This window comes from Salvia hispanica, chromosome 4 (assembly GCF_023119035.1).
Source record: "Salvia hispanica cultivar TCC Black 2014 chromosome 4, UniMelb_Shisp_WGS_1.0, whole genome shotgun sequence".
Taxonomy (NCBI): Eukaryota; Viridiplantae; Streptophyta; class Magnoliopsida; order Lamiales; family Lamiaceae; genus Salvia; species Salvia hispanica.
This window is the reverse complement of record NC_062968.1, coordinates 9,705,928-9,720,783: the sequence shown is the minus strand read 5'-3', so window position 1 is coordinate 9,720,783 and position 14,856 is coordinate 9,705,928. Positions and strand designations below refer to the sequence as shown.

At 43.1% G+C, this 14,856-nt stretch overlaps 1 protein-coding gene across 1 annotated transcript; it reads left to right on the top strand.

Moving 5' to 3' along the window:
* Positions 1–947: 947 nt before the first annotated feature.
* On the top strand, positions 948–4,672 carry LOC125217910 (protein SET DOMAIN GROUP 41). The gene is made up of 4 exons (XM_048119483.1): positions 948–1,794; positions 1,894–1,994; positions 3,206–3,304; positions 3,711–4,672. The coding sequence occupies exons 1-4, from the start codon at positions 975–977 to the stop codon at positions 4,629–4,631; spliced, it is 1,941 nt and encodes a 646-aa protein (XP_047975440.1). The 5' UTR covers positions 948–974; the 3' UTR covers positions 4,632–4,672.
* The last annotated feature ends 10,184 nt before the right edge of the window (positions 4,673–14,856 follow it).

Sequence of the window (14,856 nt, the reverse complement as noted above, 5' to 3'; positions counted from 1 at the left end):
ACATTAATTAGCTTTTTATACATGCATTTGTATCTTTTGTTCTACATAACAAATGATATTGGTTTGATTGATAATCGAATCTTGCTCTCAAACTTGGCTAGTTCACAACAACAATGGATTGCAGGTTAAATGGGTTGGCCCGAATGAGTTGTGGGTCGGTCCGATGGATTGCAATTTTTAATTAAAAAATACTAAGTTTTATAAGTTTTTTTATTTTATTTTTGAATTTCATGTGACACAATCATTAGTTTTCTTAAATCATTATTCTACATTTTTTACTCGATCACACACTATTAACTTTCAAGTTCTACCTCGACTCATTATTCCATCATCTCATAATCTGCTACTACTGTCTTAATACCATCAAAGTCAATCACGACAAAATTAAGAACTAATCCATCAAAATCCCATTATATAAATAATGATTTATGCAAAGATATGAACAATGCTAAAATAATGACACGGACACAAGCTTTAATTCAAATTGATTGTTTTAGTTTTGATTAATCGTTGATTATGTTGTAGTTGATCAGAGATAAAATAAACTTCTCTCCATCTATTATTGAAGAAAACTATGAAAATTTGAAGATCTTATCTGATTTAAAACTAAGAAAAAATATCAAAATTTTAAATCATTTTTAGAGGAAAATTTTGATACAAGAGATTATTTTCGTAAGCCTTTAGGCCTGAATAGTCCGATGGTTTAGGGTCGAAAATTTATGATCCGAAAATTTTATAATTCGAATAGCCCGCATCCAAATAGCTCAGCAATCCGAGTGGGTTGGCCTGAATCCAAACGGATTAGTCCGATTGACATCCCTATCGTGGAGTGTATTCTAGGACTCCATTCAACAAGACAATGTTTCACCAATTAACTTTACTTAATTTCATTCAACATGACAATGATTTCACCAATTAACTCTACATATTTTGGGCCCAATTAACAATTTCACAAATTTGTTAGAAGTCTAAAAATGGAGATGAGAGCGATCCAAGATATCGGCATAGGCGAAGACCTCACCCCACCCCTCCGCCCTCTCGCCGCCGTCCTCCACGACTCCGCCCTCAACTCCCATTGCTCCGCCTGCTTCTCCACCCTTCCTTGCCAGCCCTTCTCCCCTTTTGTCGATAATGCCCCAACTGACTCTCCCACTCCTCTCTACTGTTCCCTCAACTGCTCCGCCGCTGATTCCGCCCTCCATTCCTCCTCCGGTGAACACCACCTCCTCTCCAACTCTCCTCATTCCTTGTGGGAATCCTCCTCCGACCTCCGCCTCTCCCTCCGCCTCGCTCATATTTTCCAGAACCTTCCGCAAGATTGCATCTTTTCCCCTCAATCACCGTTTGTTGGAATAAAAAATGAATCCCTTTGTTGTTTGGAGAGAATTTCCGGTTTGATGACCAATCGCGAGAATTTGGTATTCAAGAAAACCCAAATTGATGAATATGATTACGACGAAAGTTTGAAGAGGATTAGAGAGGGGGCGGAGATGATGGCCAAGGCGAGGGGCAAAGATGTAAATTTAGAGGGCTTTGCGTTGGAAGAGATGGTTCTGTGTTTGGTAATGACCAATGCAGTTGAGGTTCAAGAAAAGAGCGGAAGTTGCTTAGGAATTGCTGTTTACGATGCTGCATTTTCCTGGATCAATCACAGTTGTTCTCCGAATTCTTGTTACCGGTTCTCGGTGGGGCCAGCGAACGACGAGCGGCTGCCTCTGAGGATTGCTCCGGCCGCCTCCATAGATGTCAGCTTTAGCGGTAGAAATGGTGATGGTTTGAGGCATCAAATTTCAGGTATTCCGCGTTAATAATGTGGTGAAGGATTTAATATTTGTTTGTCTTGCTGTGGAAGAGGAAGTGATTAGTGATGTGAGTTTATTTATGATGATATAGACAGATTTGGTTATGGCCCAACACTTGTAGTTCGAAGTGTAAAGTCTATTTGCAAAGGTGAAGAGGTTACTATTGCATACACTGATTTGTTACAGCCTAAGGTTTGGACATGATTCTGATGTTTTTATTTTGGTTGTGTTCTTTGATTACATGTGATGTCTTGTTTGCTAAATTATCTTTTTCTTCACACTCCTATATTCTCTTATGTGCTTTTATTATGGTTGAAGAACCAAGATTGTTTATGTTTTGCTTAAACTTTATGAGTAGTTGCTTCCTCATTTGCTCTAAGCTCAGAATGAGAGTTTCTTTCAACCAATCTGTAGTTGAGATAGTCAAGGTCTGTGTAATTAATACTTGGGCTGGTATCGTCAACTGTGCTAACCTTGGTATGGAAGTTATGCATGAACGTAATGCTCTTAACTTCCTAGCTACTTTGACTCCTTAGCTGTAGGAACTCTGTTGCTTACCAGTGGATTAGCCCATGTAGAAGAGAGACAGAATCTGTCTCTATAGTTTTATAGTGTGGATGGAGTGACCGCATCAAAGCTTTCTGGTTCTATTCCTTTAGGATATGAAGAAAGGCTTGTTATCTCCTTCAGTTTGCTCTTTCTACTGCTCTCCTCTGCTTAGGACAAAAAATAAGCTTCAAAACCCATTCCGGTAGTGGATTGAAATGGGTTTTTTATGTATTATCCTCTATAAGGAAAGTGCATTTTGACCAGACCCCGCATAGAAAGTAGCTTTAGATTTATCCGATAATTCTATTTTCCATGCTTTCTGTTGTTCAACAACAAGCGCAACTCTTATTTAGTTTTTCTCAAGAGCTTTCTGGAATCAATTGAAAAAAAAAAGTGATAATCCCGCAATTAGATAAATTCACTTTTTTTCACACACTTCTTCTCGACATGCCTTTTCCTCTTTACTCTATATTGCCATATGCAATGATGGAGATGGTTTGCATGGGATTAGCTGAATTCTAAAACTACGGAACCAACTGGTTTCACATGGGGAGACCAACATGCGCAGCAATGACCCCATAGAGAACTGCAAATACATGGAGAAATTCTGGATAAATTAGTCGATTTTGCCTTTTGTGTTGTTAGATGATATGGAAGGTAAAGTTGTGAAGGGCTTGATGATTTGAGGGAAATGTTGGAAAAACTAAAATAGAGCGTGTTATCCATTGTATAAGGTTTCTGATTACATGCTAAACTGTTCCTTAAGATGGCGCCTTTTCCTTCTCCTTCTCCTCCAATGATGCCCCCCTCTTGTTCTACCATTTATTGCTTTTGACCATTGGTGTTTTCTGCAGGAAATGAGACAGGCAGAACTATTGTTCAAACATCGGTTCATCTGCAGCTGTAAGCGTTGTGGTGCTTTGCCTACAAGCTACACGGATTATGCCTTGCAAGTAAAGTTATACTTTTAATTCTGAATAGAATATGTGCATGGAAAAAAATATATTTGAATTAGTAAGAGCACATAAGATTTCTCCTGAGGCCGAAATGTATGCAAAAAGAATAACTTCTTGTTCATTTTTTTTTTCTTTATTGTACATGTATTTGTGCCAGTATAACAACAAATATGTTACTTTTAATACCTACATTTATGAGCGGTAAAGTTTGTTGGTTACTTATTTTCTCTCAGGTTTGCAAACTATGTTGTTCATAATGTGTTAGACTCAAAAGATTATGTGTGCATTCTTTGCCTCAGTTGGTCTGTCCTCTGACTATGGCAACCTTAGTTACGGGCGCTTTATTGGAACATCAAATTATGGCCATCTGTTATTGACCTTTGTTCTTTTGTTCCCTGTGCAGGCGCGCCCTACCGAGAATCCTAAGAGTTCAGATCACGAAATAGAGAAGGTGATGCAAAACTCTGTCTTTGAAGATGCCATTACTGACTACCTTTCGTTTGGTGACCCAAAATTATGCTGTCAAAAGCTTGAAGTCTTTCTTTGCGATGGCGAATACAGTTACAAGTCCCTCGAATCAAAGGAAGCAAAACTTCCGCAGAAAGTGAAGTGCCATCCTTTTCATCATCGTTCTCTCCAAGCTTATACCGCATTGGCTTCTGCTTATAAAGTTCAAGCATGTGATTTATTGGCTCTCAGTTGTCAACTTGAAGCTCTAAAAATGGACAAGACGAGTTCTGCATATTCGTTGTTGCTCGCTGGGGTGGTCAACCACCTTTACATGTCTGAACCAGCCATTGTGACAGCTGCTGCAAATTTCTGGATAAATGCAGGGGAATCACTGCTCAATCTTGCTAGAAGATCCTTGAAGGATGATGCTTTCCTGTATGGGAAACCATTCAAAATAGATTTATCGACCTTACTAACTCTCAAATGTGATGATTGTTGTCTTGTGGATAGTTTAGAAGCAAATACAGTTAGGCCAGATCGGAAGATGCAGTTGGAGGAAATAAAGAGTCGGCTGTGTAACTGCATTGCAAATATATCCTCAAAAATTTGGAGCTTTCTTTCTTCTGAAAGTAATTTTTTGAAGTTTATTCAGAACCCAGTTGATCTTAGGTGGCTTGAATCTCCAACAGATTCAGAGGTTTCAGATACCGACTCTCAGTCGCAGATTGAGATATGTAGTAATGAAGTGAAAATGAATCTCATTTTGCTGAGCATTCACTGTTTGAGGTATGGTGCTCTGTTATTAAGCATCTGTTACGGTTTTTCGGTCGAAACGAATTATCTTAGGGCTCTTGATGTTATAATGAAAGCCTGATTATGGATGGAAATCAATTTTAAAAACTGTTCTTTGAGAAACATGCATGGTTGTTTCATTCATACTTGAATGCATCATTGAAGAAGTTGTGATGTGATAAGTAGTAAAACTATTTGATGGGTAGAAAAAGATTTTGGTGAAACTATTTCTTTTATTCAACAATCCCATCAAGGTCATTAATCTGGAAATTTTGGTACATAGCAGTTGAGAATTTTTTCGTAACCTGGAAAAGTTTAGTGAAAGTCACCTACTAGTCCTTTAATCTTACCTCAATATTTATACTTGGAATGTTTTGATTAATTCGAATATACTCCCTCGTCCATACTATTTCTATTTTTGCCCGTTCTAAAAAAATAATCACTTCTATTTTAGTTATTTTTTCCTCTCTAATAAGGTGTCATCCCAAGAGTGTCTATCTTTATGGAACGGAGGTAATACTCTCTCAAAAAGAAACGTTTCTACTACAGTGGGACGGATGGAGTATGATTTTGTGCTTTGACTAAGGAAATTCAGTTGAAGACATTGAACAGTGGCCGTCTGTTAGGAGGTAAAGGCTGTCAAATGCTTGATAAATTAATTCACACAGAAATGAACACAATCTGTTTGAACATGATGGAAATGGTACTGAACACAGTCTGTTCAATGAATGAAATGACAGCAATATGGAAGAGGAGAACTCTCGGTACTTTTATTATGGAACTTGAATGTGAAAGAACAGAAAAAAACGATGAAATGAAATCCTCACAAAGGAGGCATAATCCTCCGCAGAGGCCTATGAGAAAACTTGTCCAATACATGATCTCTCCAAGATGATTTCTATCTCCTAAGAATCTAATATTTATAGACGATTAATGCAGCTAAACAAATCAAAATAACAAGCTTAACAAGATTGCCTATTTCTTCTGCCCATATCTTCTTCATCAGTTAGCTTGAACAAAGTAACCAATCAGCTAGATTTTGGAGCTATCCTGCTGGCACCCACTTAGCTAGACTATCCGTATCAACTGCCTCACTCTCGAAACAACCTTGCCCTCAAGGTTGAGCTCAAAATCGAAACACAACACTTTCTCGGTGGAGGTTCAAACTCATGCTTCCCGTTAGTAGCCAGAGCATCGAACCATTGAAGATGACGCACTATATGAAGGAATTGCAACATGACTAGATAGGAGAAAGGAGCGCCAACTGCTGCATATGGGAAGCCCGAAAAGGAAACCATCGTCTGCATAGATTGGTGACTAGCAGCGGAAACTAAACAACGCAGCAAGGAAGAGAATGGAGGTTAAAACTGCAGAATGTAAGGGTTGGAGGTGGACAACAGCGGTGTTGTCACTGGTGCTAGTGTAGGTGTAGTTGCTGGTGTAGATAGACTAGAAGGAGATGATAGAGGCACCAAAACTGGAGGCGGAATGGGTTGTTGTGCTGCCAAAGGTGTGCACGTTTGCTGTATAGGTAGGGGTTGTTGGATGGCGTGTAGAGTATTCTCCTTGGCTGTTTTAGGCAGACTAGAGGACAACAGCGATGCTGTCACCGTTGCTAGTGGAGGTGGACAGGTAGGAGATGGTAGAGGCACCAAAACTGGAGGTGGAATGGGCTGTTGAACTGCCAAGAGCAGGGGCACTGTATTGATCGCTTTAATGTCGATATCAGTGTGGATTGCAGACGGGGTAATAGCTGGTATCTCCTGGCGAACAGCAACGCTCTTGGGTTTCCATGCTTCTGAATCACCAAAACGTTTCATCCTTTCCTGCGCAAACTGGTCCCAAGATAGAGTGGGAATTCGTCGCATAAGGAGTTGGATCCATGGTACGGCCGGGCCTGCCAAGGCTTCCATGGCAACACTCACGCGATTATCCAGTGGAATTTTAGACACCAGGAAGTACTGTGGCAACACTCACGCGGTTTCCATGCCCGCGCGAGCCACGCGATCGCATCAGAGCTGTCGAATGTGGGGATTGTGATTGGTGGTGTGCCACCTGAAATTTTCATGTTGGAGCCGTGCCCGTTAGACGAAACTTTAGGGAACGAACCAGTAGTGCTGTTCGGATTCCCGTAAAAGAAAGCAGCCCGCATTTCTGCCCTGAACCTCTCGAGTTGAGACCCCAGCACCGATACACTTTCGTCCATTTTCAGGCATTGAATTTTCAATTCATTAACCACAGTGGCCAACGTCTTCGTCCTCTTCTCCAGATTGCCGACAACCTTCTCCAAACCATCTAAACGGGTGTCTGTGGTACGCGGAGGCACCATCGTTCACCGCACCAAATGGAAAAATGGAAAAAAAACGATGAAATGAAATCCTCACAAAGGAGGCCTAATCCTCCGCAGAGGCCTACGAGAAAACTCGTCCAATACTTGATCTCTCCAAGATGATTTCTATCTCCTAAGAATCTAGTATTTATAGACGATTAGTGCAGCTAAACAAATCAAAATAACAAGCTTAACAAGATTGCCTATTTCTTCTCCCCATATCTTCTCCATCAGTTAGCTTGAACAAACTAACCAATCAGCTAGATTTGTGGAGCTATCCTGCTGGCACCCACTTGGCTAGACTATCCGTATCACCGTCGGACAAAGGCAGATGGAGGTGGGGCCAACCGACCCCTCTTCTAGCTCCGCTCCATGGTCGACGGTCTTCGGAACTGCTGTCCACCCCACGGCAGCTCCGCTAATACAAGGTAACATGGATGAAAAAAAGGAAATGATTCTACTACTATGAAATGCCAAAAATGGAAAAATGATTACTATTATTGAACAAAGAGAGTAAAAGAGAAAAAATAAGTTGTTTTTTTGAAAAAAAATAAGAAATGAAATGACTCAATTATATTGGCCATTGAGACAACCCAAAAAAGAATATTACTCAGGTATATAAGGACGGAGGGAGTATTAGTTTTGCTTTATACAACATTAATGATGTGTGTTTTATTAATGACAACTACCATCTTCCAACCAACCAGTCAATGCATTCATAACGATCAAATTGTCATATTATCAACTACATTCAATAAATAGACTCCTACAACCTCTAGTTGAGTAGGCTGTGGAAGAAGCGCTAATGGAATTCACAATTTGCAAAGAGAAGAAAGAACAATTAAAAACATAAGAACACAATAGAGCATATGGTCAGCATGGGGAATAACGATAGATTTAACATTATCACATTGCGATAGTTTGCTGCAGGTTGAGGGAGTCAGAATAGACATAACTACCCTCTTAGAGCATCCACAATAAGAATAGGCCAGCTATAGGCCAGCCATTCTCTCTTCCTGCCACGTCATCAGCACTAAAAATCCACCTGCCACATCAGCATAGGCCAGCCGCAATAAAAATAATTAAAAAACAACTACATTTTACGAAATAAAATTTACGATTAAATTACGGAATTAAATTTATGAGACATACGGGAAAATTCATTAATTTCATTAAAAAAAAGGTACATAGATAAAAAATATACATGATTTTTTTTTTTAAAAAAAAGAGCTTCCACACACGAGCCCCGCCACTCTCTACTCCTCGTCGTCGCCGTCGCCGCCGCCACCCGGGGTATCTGAGCCCGCGTCTGAACCCCCCACCAGTGCCCTCGAGGCATCCAAATCCACCCGCATGTTCTCGAGCATCGAGTAGAGGAACCTCTTCTCCGTGGGGTCGGTTGCGGCCTTCCACTCTTGGAAGACCGCGAACATACGTTCCTCCGTCTTTGCACGCGAGAATAACGTGTACGCGCGTGGGGGTGGAAGGGCGAGATGACCTCCTGGGGCGATAGGGGGGATCCTCCCCTCGTTGCCCGTTGCACCCGCTTTTGGCCAACCGGGCGAGGGCGACGAGTAGCGGATGGAGGGGACGGAAACTCCTCAGCATCCGGGGGGAGGTCGTGGGATATGGCGCTGCTGCCGCTGTAGTCGCCGGAATAGTTCAGCCTCTGCTTTTTCGACCACCCGGCGTCGCACCCCGCCCGGAACTTCTCGGAGTTCTTCAGCAACACATAGCATTCCCAGAAGAAGAACTCCTTATACTTCCCCGGCAAGGGGAACTGACTCTCCGCTATCCTCCGGGCGTCCTCCTCATTCTGCCCACTAGTCAGCTGGCGGAGGGCGTTGGCGTACAACCCCGAAAATCGGCCGACCGCGGCCCTGATCCGTTCCCACCCCTTCCGGCACTCCTCCCCGCTGTAGTCCTTCCCATGCGGGCAGTTCCTCCTGTAGGCTGCTCTAATCTTCGCCCACATGTTGACGACCCGCTGGTTGTTCGCAACCAGCGGATCGTCGCAAACCGACAACCACCCCTTGGTCACGCCGGCGTACTCATCTTCCATCCACTTCCTCCGCGTGGGGGTGTCGTCAACACCGGGCTGCGAGGACTCGCCGACCACCTTGCCCTTCTCCTTGCCCTTCTTCTTCTTCGGCGCGGCCCGACCCGCTGGAACGGGAGTGTCCGGATCCCCGAGATCGATCCCCATCTCATGCAATGACAAAAGGTCATCGCCAGTGAACTGCGTCTCCACTGGGGTCGACGTGTGAGACGAAGCCGTCAAAAAATCAAGAGAGGGACGATAGACCGTGTCCCCCCTCCCCCGGTGGCCTCTGCATCCCCGGATGCATACCGGGCTGCATCCCTCCTTGCCACATCATCCCCATCATCTGCTTGATGGAACTGGCAGCGGAAGCGGTGTGTCATGCATGGATTATCATAATTTAACAATTATTAATCACACCAATAAATCACATAATAATCAGATCTATTTAGAAGATTATTTAGACAAAATCTATTCGCGTAATTCTCACGTGTATCATGCTCATAACTTGAATTAATTATGCTTTAAGAATATTGAAACCTAAAACATGTTTTTCTACGGAGCAGGAAAAATACCTAATTAATTCTCCAAAGAATTGAAGATGGCTAGCTGCTTCTCCACGTGTCACTTTGAATACTAGACCACAAATCTTCTCTCTGGTTCCCGAACTGTACTCCAACATCAGTGTGGGCTGATCTTACTAGAATACTAGGACTTAAATAAAGAAGACAGAAGAAATCCTTTTGAGAATAGGTGAAGAATTCTAAATCTCCTTCAGCTGGGGATTTTCGAAATTTTCGAAATTTTTTTTTTTTTGAGAAATAATATTGTGTTATTTCTGTCTCATTTATTCTCCTATTTATATTAAGTTCCTTTTGGGCCCAGACAGGGATCTATGGAAGGTTTTGGATATGGGCTCATCCAATTTACTTTTTACTAATTAAATTGAACCCACAATTTAATATAAGTTATAATTGGAATATTACGAGCAGCCACTACAGAAGTAATATTGAACTCTCCCCATCCAAATCCGAAATTACAAGTAATCCGGGTTTCCGTTTAACTTTCATTTCCCGTGCTTAAGATAAAAATGTCCATTAATTAATTAATATCTGCTATGGACTTAATTAATTAACTTCTTATTATTTTGATAAGTCGTATTCTAAGCCTTGGTTACTGGTCAGGATGTCGTTAAATGCATGTATTATCTGCAAAACAGTTGCTCAAGTGTGCAGGATTAAGGGGTCCAAATCAGTAGGAGACGATTCAGGTGACGCAAGTGAAAAGGGCGCTAGAAGGGTGCAATATTGACCAGGATGCATGCCAGAGAAAAGGCTCGAGATGGAGAAGAAGGATAGCTGGGATGATCATTAACAAGGGCAGAAAAGTCAAAACGTGAAGGAAGTCTACCCTAAAAGCAAGGGCAAGCCTCCCTATAAAAGAAGCCACTTGGAGAGAGAGAAAGAGTTCGTTCCGGGGAGTTCGGTTGGGAGTTCCAAGTTCTCGGTTCTCATACACACTTAGTAGAATTCTCTCTAGAAGATCAGTCCTTCAGCATTATCCAATCTCTCGTTCCTCGCCACAGCTATGGTCACTTGACGTCCAAGAGTCTACCGGAGTAGTCATCATCCCACCGTTTCAGCCAGTTCGTGTCGTAGTAGTATAGCAGTTAGTTGTTGCTTTTAATTTCTAAGTGCTTTTCTTATCTGGAGTCGTGGATCTGAGGTTGTAGTTATGTTTCAGTCTAATTTTCGTGCATGAGTCTTTCGTTCTGCATTATAATCACCACCTTGCATGTTAGTCAGTAGAGGTAAACTGCAGTTTCGCCGTTCATTTTAAGTTTGAGCATTTTAATCTATGGATCTTGAGTTTGAAGTTATGAATCTCAGTTTAGTTGTGGTGTTTGCGTTCATTTGATTTCTGTTAATACTTGGTGAAGAAGAAAACGTCAAAATCAACTTTAGTTTGGACCACTTTACTTTTAAGTTACTTTTACTTTTGTTCCCTACTTTTCAGTTGTACCTTCCAGATTTGTCAGAAAACCAACCAGCCACCAGATATACCTTGTTGTCTAAATTTCCCCTTTTAGTAATTGTCCACTTTTCGTATACCTCTGAGACACTTTGTCCCCTGTTTTCACGAACACAACCACATGCCTGTTATTTTCACGCCAACTAGTCAGTAGAGTACCATCTTTATTTCTTGCCTAGGTAAATTCTCAACCCAAGCGTGGTAGCTAACCAAAAAACACCCAGGAAAGTCACCGCAGTTATCCGAACGTGTCCATCCTTGTGGGATTTGACCCTTACCTCCACTATACTAATCAGTAGAAGTGGGTTGAGGAAACTTGTTTGAAATCAGGTCCCGGTTGTCGTACCAACGACTCAGCTGGGTCGGGAACACTTACTGCACACGCCGACGGAGATCCCCCACAACCAATAGTGGTCACCCCAGGTCAGACCGCTTGTGATGTGAAACCCCACGTTATTGCAATCCTACCGACGTACTGTGGGAAGAGTTACGAGGGACCCTACGAATTCTTAAATGAGTTCTGCAAAATCTGTAAGGCGCAGAGGCGGCCAGCAGGAGCAAGCGAGGATGATTACAGACTGAAAGCCCTACCTTTTGTCCTAAAGGGAGAGGCCAACACTTGGTTCATGCGCCTGCCAGCCGACTCCATCAATACATGGGCCGATTTCAAGTCAGTTTTCCTAGCCGAGTTCTTCCCGTCTTCAAAGACAAGTGCATTGAAGAGGAAAATATCGTGCATAAGGCAAGAATACGATGAAACCCTGAGCGAGTACTGGGAGAAAGTACATGAGTCTTCTGGAGTCATGCCCCAACCATCGCATGAAGGAGATAGAGGTGCACCACACCTTCTATGAGGGGATGAACAAAGAAACAAAGGATCTAGCGAATTCATCATCCGGAGGCGATTTCACACAGTTGAGAGTCAGTGAAGCCAAAAAGGTGTTACGCAAGCTGTTGAATGCGAAAAAGACGTACGACAACGCAAGGGATGGGTACAGCAGAGAAAGGGTAGCAAGTGCTTCGGCTACTGACCAGGAGGAACGGATGGATTTGAAGATGGAGGAATTAAAAAGGAGTTGCTGACTGCAATCAAGCAGAACACTCCACCACCTTCTCCGACTGGAGGCAAAGAGGCCCCAGAACTACCATATGATCAGCCGGACAACTCGCCGGATGTGGAGCAAGCAAATGCCGCAGGATACTACAATTCCAACGGCAATTGGATTCCGGGAAGGCAGAGGGATGCACCGTGGAGGGACCACCAAAACTTTCGATGGGGAGATGGAAATCAGAATCAGAACCAAAATCAGGCTCAAAATCAACCCAACCCCCACCCGAACCAAAATTCCAACCGTGGCCCAACAAACCTTGACTACCAGTTTAACTAGGTAGGAAGAAACCAGCATCCTTAGAACCAAAACCCTCAAAACCAGAACCCGAACCCTGCCTATGTGCCACCCCATCAGCGAAACAACCAGAACAAAAACCAGAACCAATTTAACATAGGGCCTCAACATAACAGCCACAACCAAAACCAAAATCAGTACCAGCACAACCACGACCAGTACAACCCTCCTGCCCAGTATAACCAGTACCCACAGAACCAAAACCAACAAAATTTCTCGGGCTACCATTCAAACCCACCACCCCAGTATAACCAGCACCAGGGCTCGAACCAATTCCATCACCCAAACAGGTCGAGGAGGTCTATGGAAGACATGATGGGAGAGATGCTTGCTTCGCAGCAGAGCATTAAAAGCGACTTGCAGTCCAGTAATGAAACAATGCAAGGAATGCAAAGTGCCCAGAAGGAGCATAGGGCAAATATGGATATGATGAACAGGCAGTTGGCCCAGCTCGTTAACTCGGTGGGCGAAATGAAAGGGAACTCAGGGAAACTCCCATCTACAGTCCATGTACCTGAAAAGGAAAATGTGAGTAAGATTACACTGCGGTCCGGAACAACCTATAATGGACCTCAACTCAAGAACCCTATTGGGGAATCTAGTAGAGCAAGGGTGCTGAGCGACACCATCTCAGCGGAAGAGCTCAAGAGGCCTCTGCCTCAGATGGAGGATCCATTTTTTCTAAACGAGAAGCCTACTGCGGAAGGAAAGGAGGAAGAAACACAACCTGGAAATGAGCAACCGGAAGGAGCAATGCCCACATCGGGACCTCAAACCCAGGAGGCACCAAGGGAAAGTCCTCAAGGACTAACTGAAGAGGCTAAAGGAGAAAAACCGTTTCCATATCGGTTTGTGACGAAGAGGAAGAAAGAAAACCCTGTGGATTTCATGTCGATTTTCGGAAAGCTGGATGTCACCATACCATTCCTCCAAGCCGTGAGACTGCCCCCTCTGGGGAAGTTTATAAAGGAGTTCATAGCCGGAAAGGCCCAGGAGGATGGAAAAATCATGGTGGAAGGGATAACATCAGCTATTGTACAGGAGAAACTACCACCCAAGAGAGCCGACCCAGGTATGTTTACTTTACCCATAACAATTGGAGATGTAAAAATCAAGCATGCAATGTGTGATTTAGGAGCATCTATCAATGTTATGCCGTTATCCATTTATAATCGGTTGAAGGGGGTAAAATTGTCAAATACTAGGGTGTTGATCCAACTGGCTGATAGGTCATGTATAAATCCTGAGGGTGTGTTAGAAAATGTGTTGGTCAGGATACAAAACTTTACTTATCCCGCTGATTTTTATGTAATTAAAATGAGTGAACCAGAAGCTAGGGAGTCTAGCGGGATATTGTTAGGAAGACCATTTTTAAGAACGGCTAAGACAATTGTAGATATGGCTGAGGGGACAATCTGCATTGACTTTAATGGTGAGAAATTTATTTTTGACATCAATGAAGCCATGAAAAAACCAATAGATTATGAAAATCTATGTTATGTTGATGTAATTGACCCCTTAGTCCAAGAATTTCTTGAGACCGAATTATTGCAGGAAAAGCTCCAAGCCTCGGATGTGTATGCCCAGGCTGATGTGGAAGCAGCTGCATGGTGTGATCTGATCAGTAGCCGAGGGTTGACTGACGAGGAGATCGAAGAAGCAATCACGGAATTCTGTCAGAAGTCGGAACTAGCGGGATCCGTAGGGGCTTTACTACCGGCCAGTATGGAGGAAAAATCAGATGGTGAACAAGAGCGAGAGGAGGATTCTAGAAAGAACCCTCTACCTACAGACACGCTACCCCCACAAGTGGAGTTAAAAAAATTGCCAGCGAACCTTAAGTATGCCTACCTCGGGGAGGAAGACTCGTTCCCTGTAATCATCAATAGCGGGCTGACTGCAGAGCAAGAGGCAAGACTACTAACTGTGCTGAGCAAAAATAAGAAGGCTATTGGATGGAGCCTTACGGACCTGGTGGGGATAAGCCCGGACGTCTGCATGCATCACATCAGGCTGGAGGAGGGAGCAAAGGCACATAGAGATTCGCAAAGAAAGGTGAACCCAAACATGCGGGAAGAGATACTGAAGGAAATCTTGAAGTTAGTCTCATTGAGCATTATATACTCGGTGCCCGATAGTGAATGGGTCAGCCCAATCCATATGGTCCCTAAGAAATCAGGGATCCAGGTGGTTAAGAACGAGAGGAATGAGCTAGTGCCCACCAGACTAGTCACTGGATGGCGAATGTGTATAGATTACCGAAAGCTGAACACTGCAACCAGGAAGGACCATTTCCCCCTGCCATTCATCGATCAAATGCTTTGGAGCGACTGGCTGGGAGGAAGTACTTCTGCTTTTTGGATGGGTGATAAGGCTAATTTCATGCATCGGTAATGTGCAAAAAAATGTTATAAATTGCTGGGTCTAACACGTTTCCTAAGCCAGGTGTGTGAAGAAAATCGCTAGATCAAGGAAGTAATGAAGGAGATGGTCTAGCGAG

Coding starts and splice junctions, on each gene's coding strand:
- LOC125217910 (XM_048119483.1), top strand. CDS start 975: ATGGAGATGAGAGCGATCCAAGATATCGGCATAGGCGAAGACCTCACC. Junction 1,795..1,893: donor TTTGAGGCATCAAATTTCAG/GTATTCCGCGTT, acceptor ATGATGATATAG/ACAGATTTGGTTATGGCCCA. Junction 1,995..3,205: donor CTGATTTGTTACAGCCTAAG/GTTTGGACATGA, acceptor TGTTTTCTGCAG/GAAATGAGACAGGCAGAACT.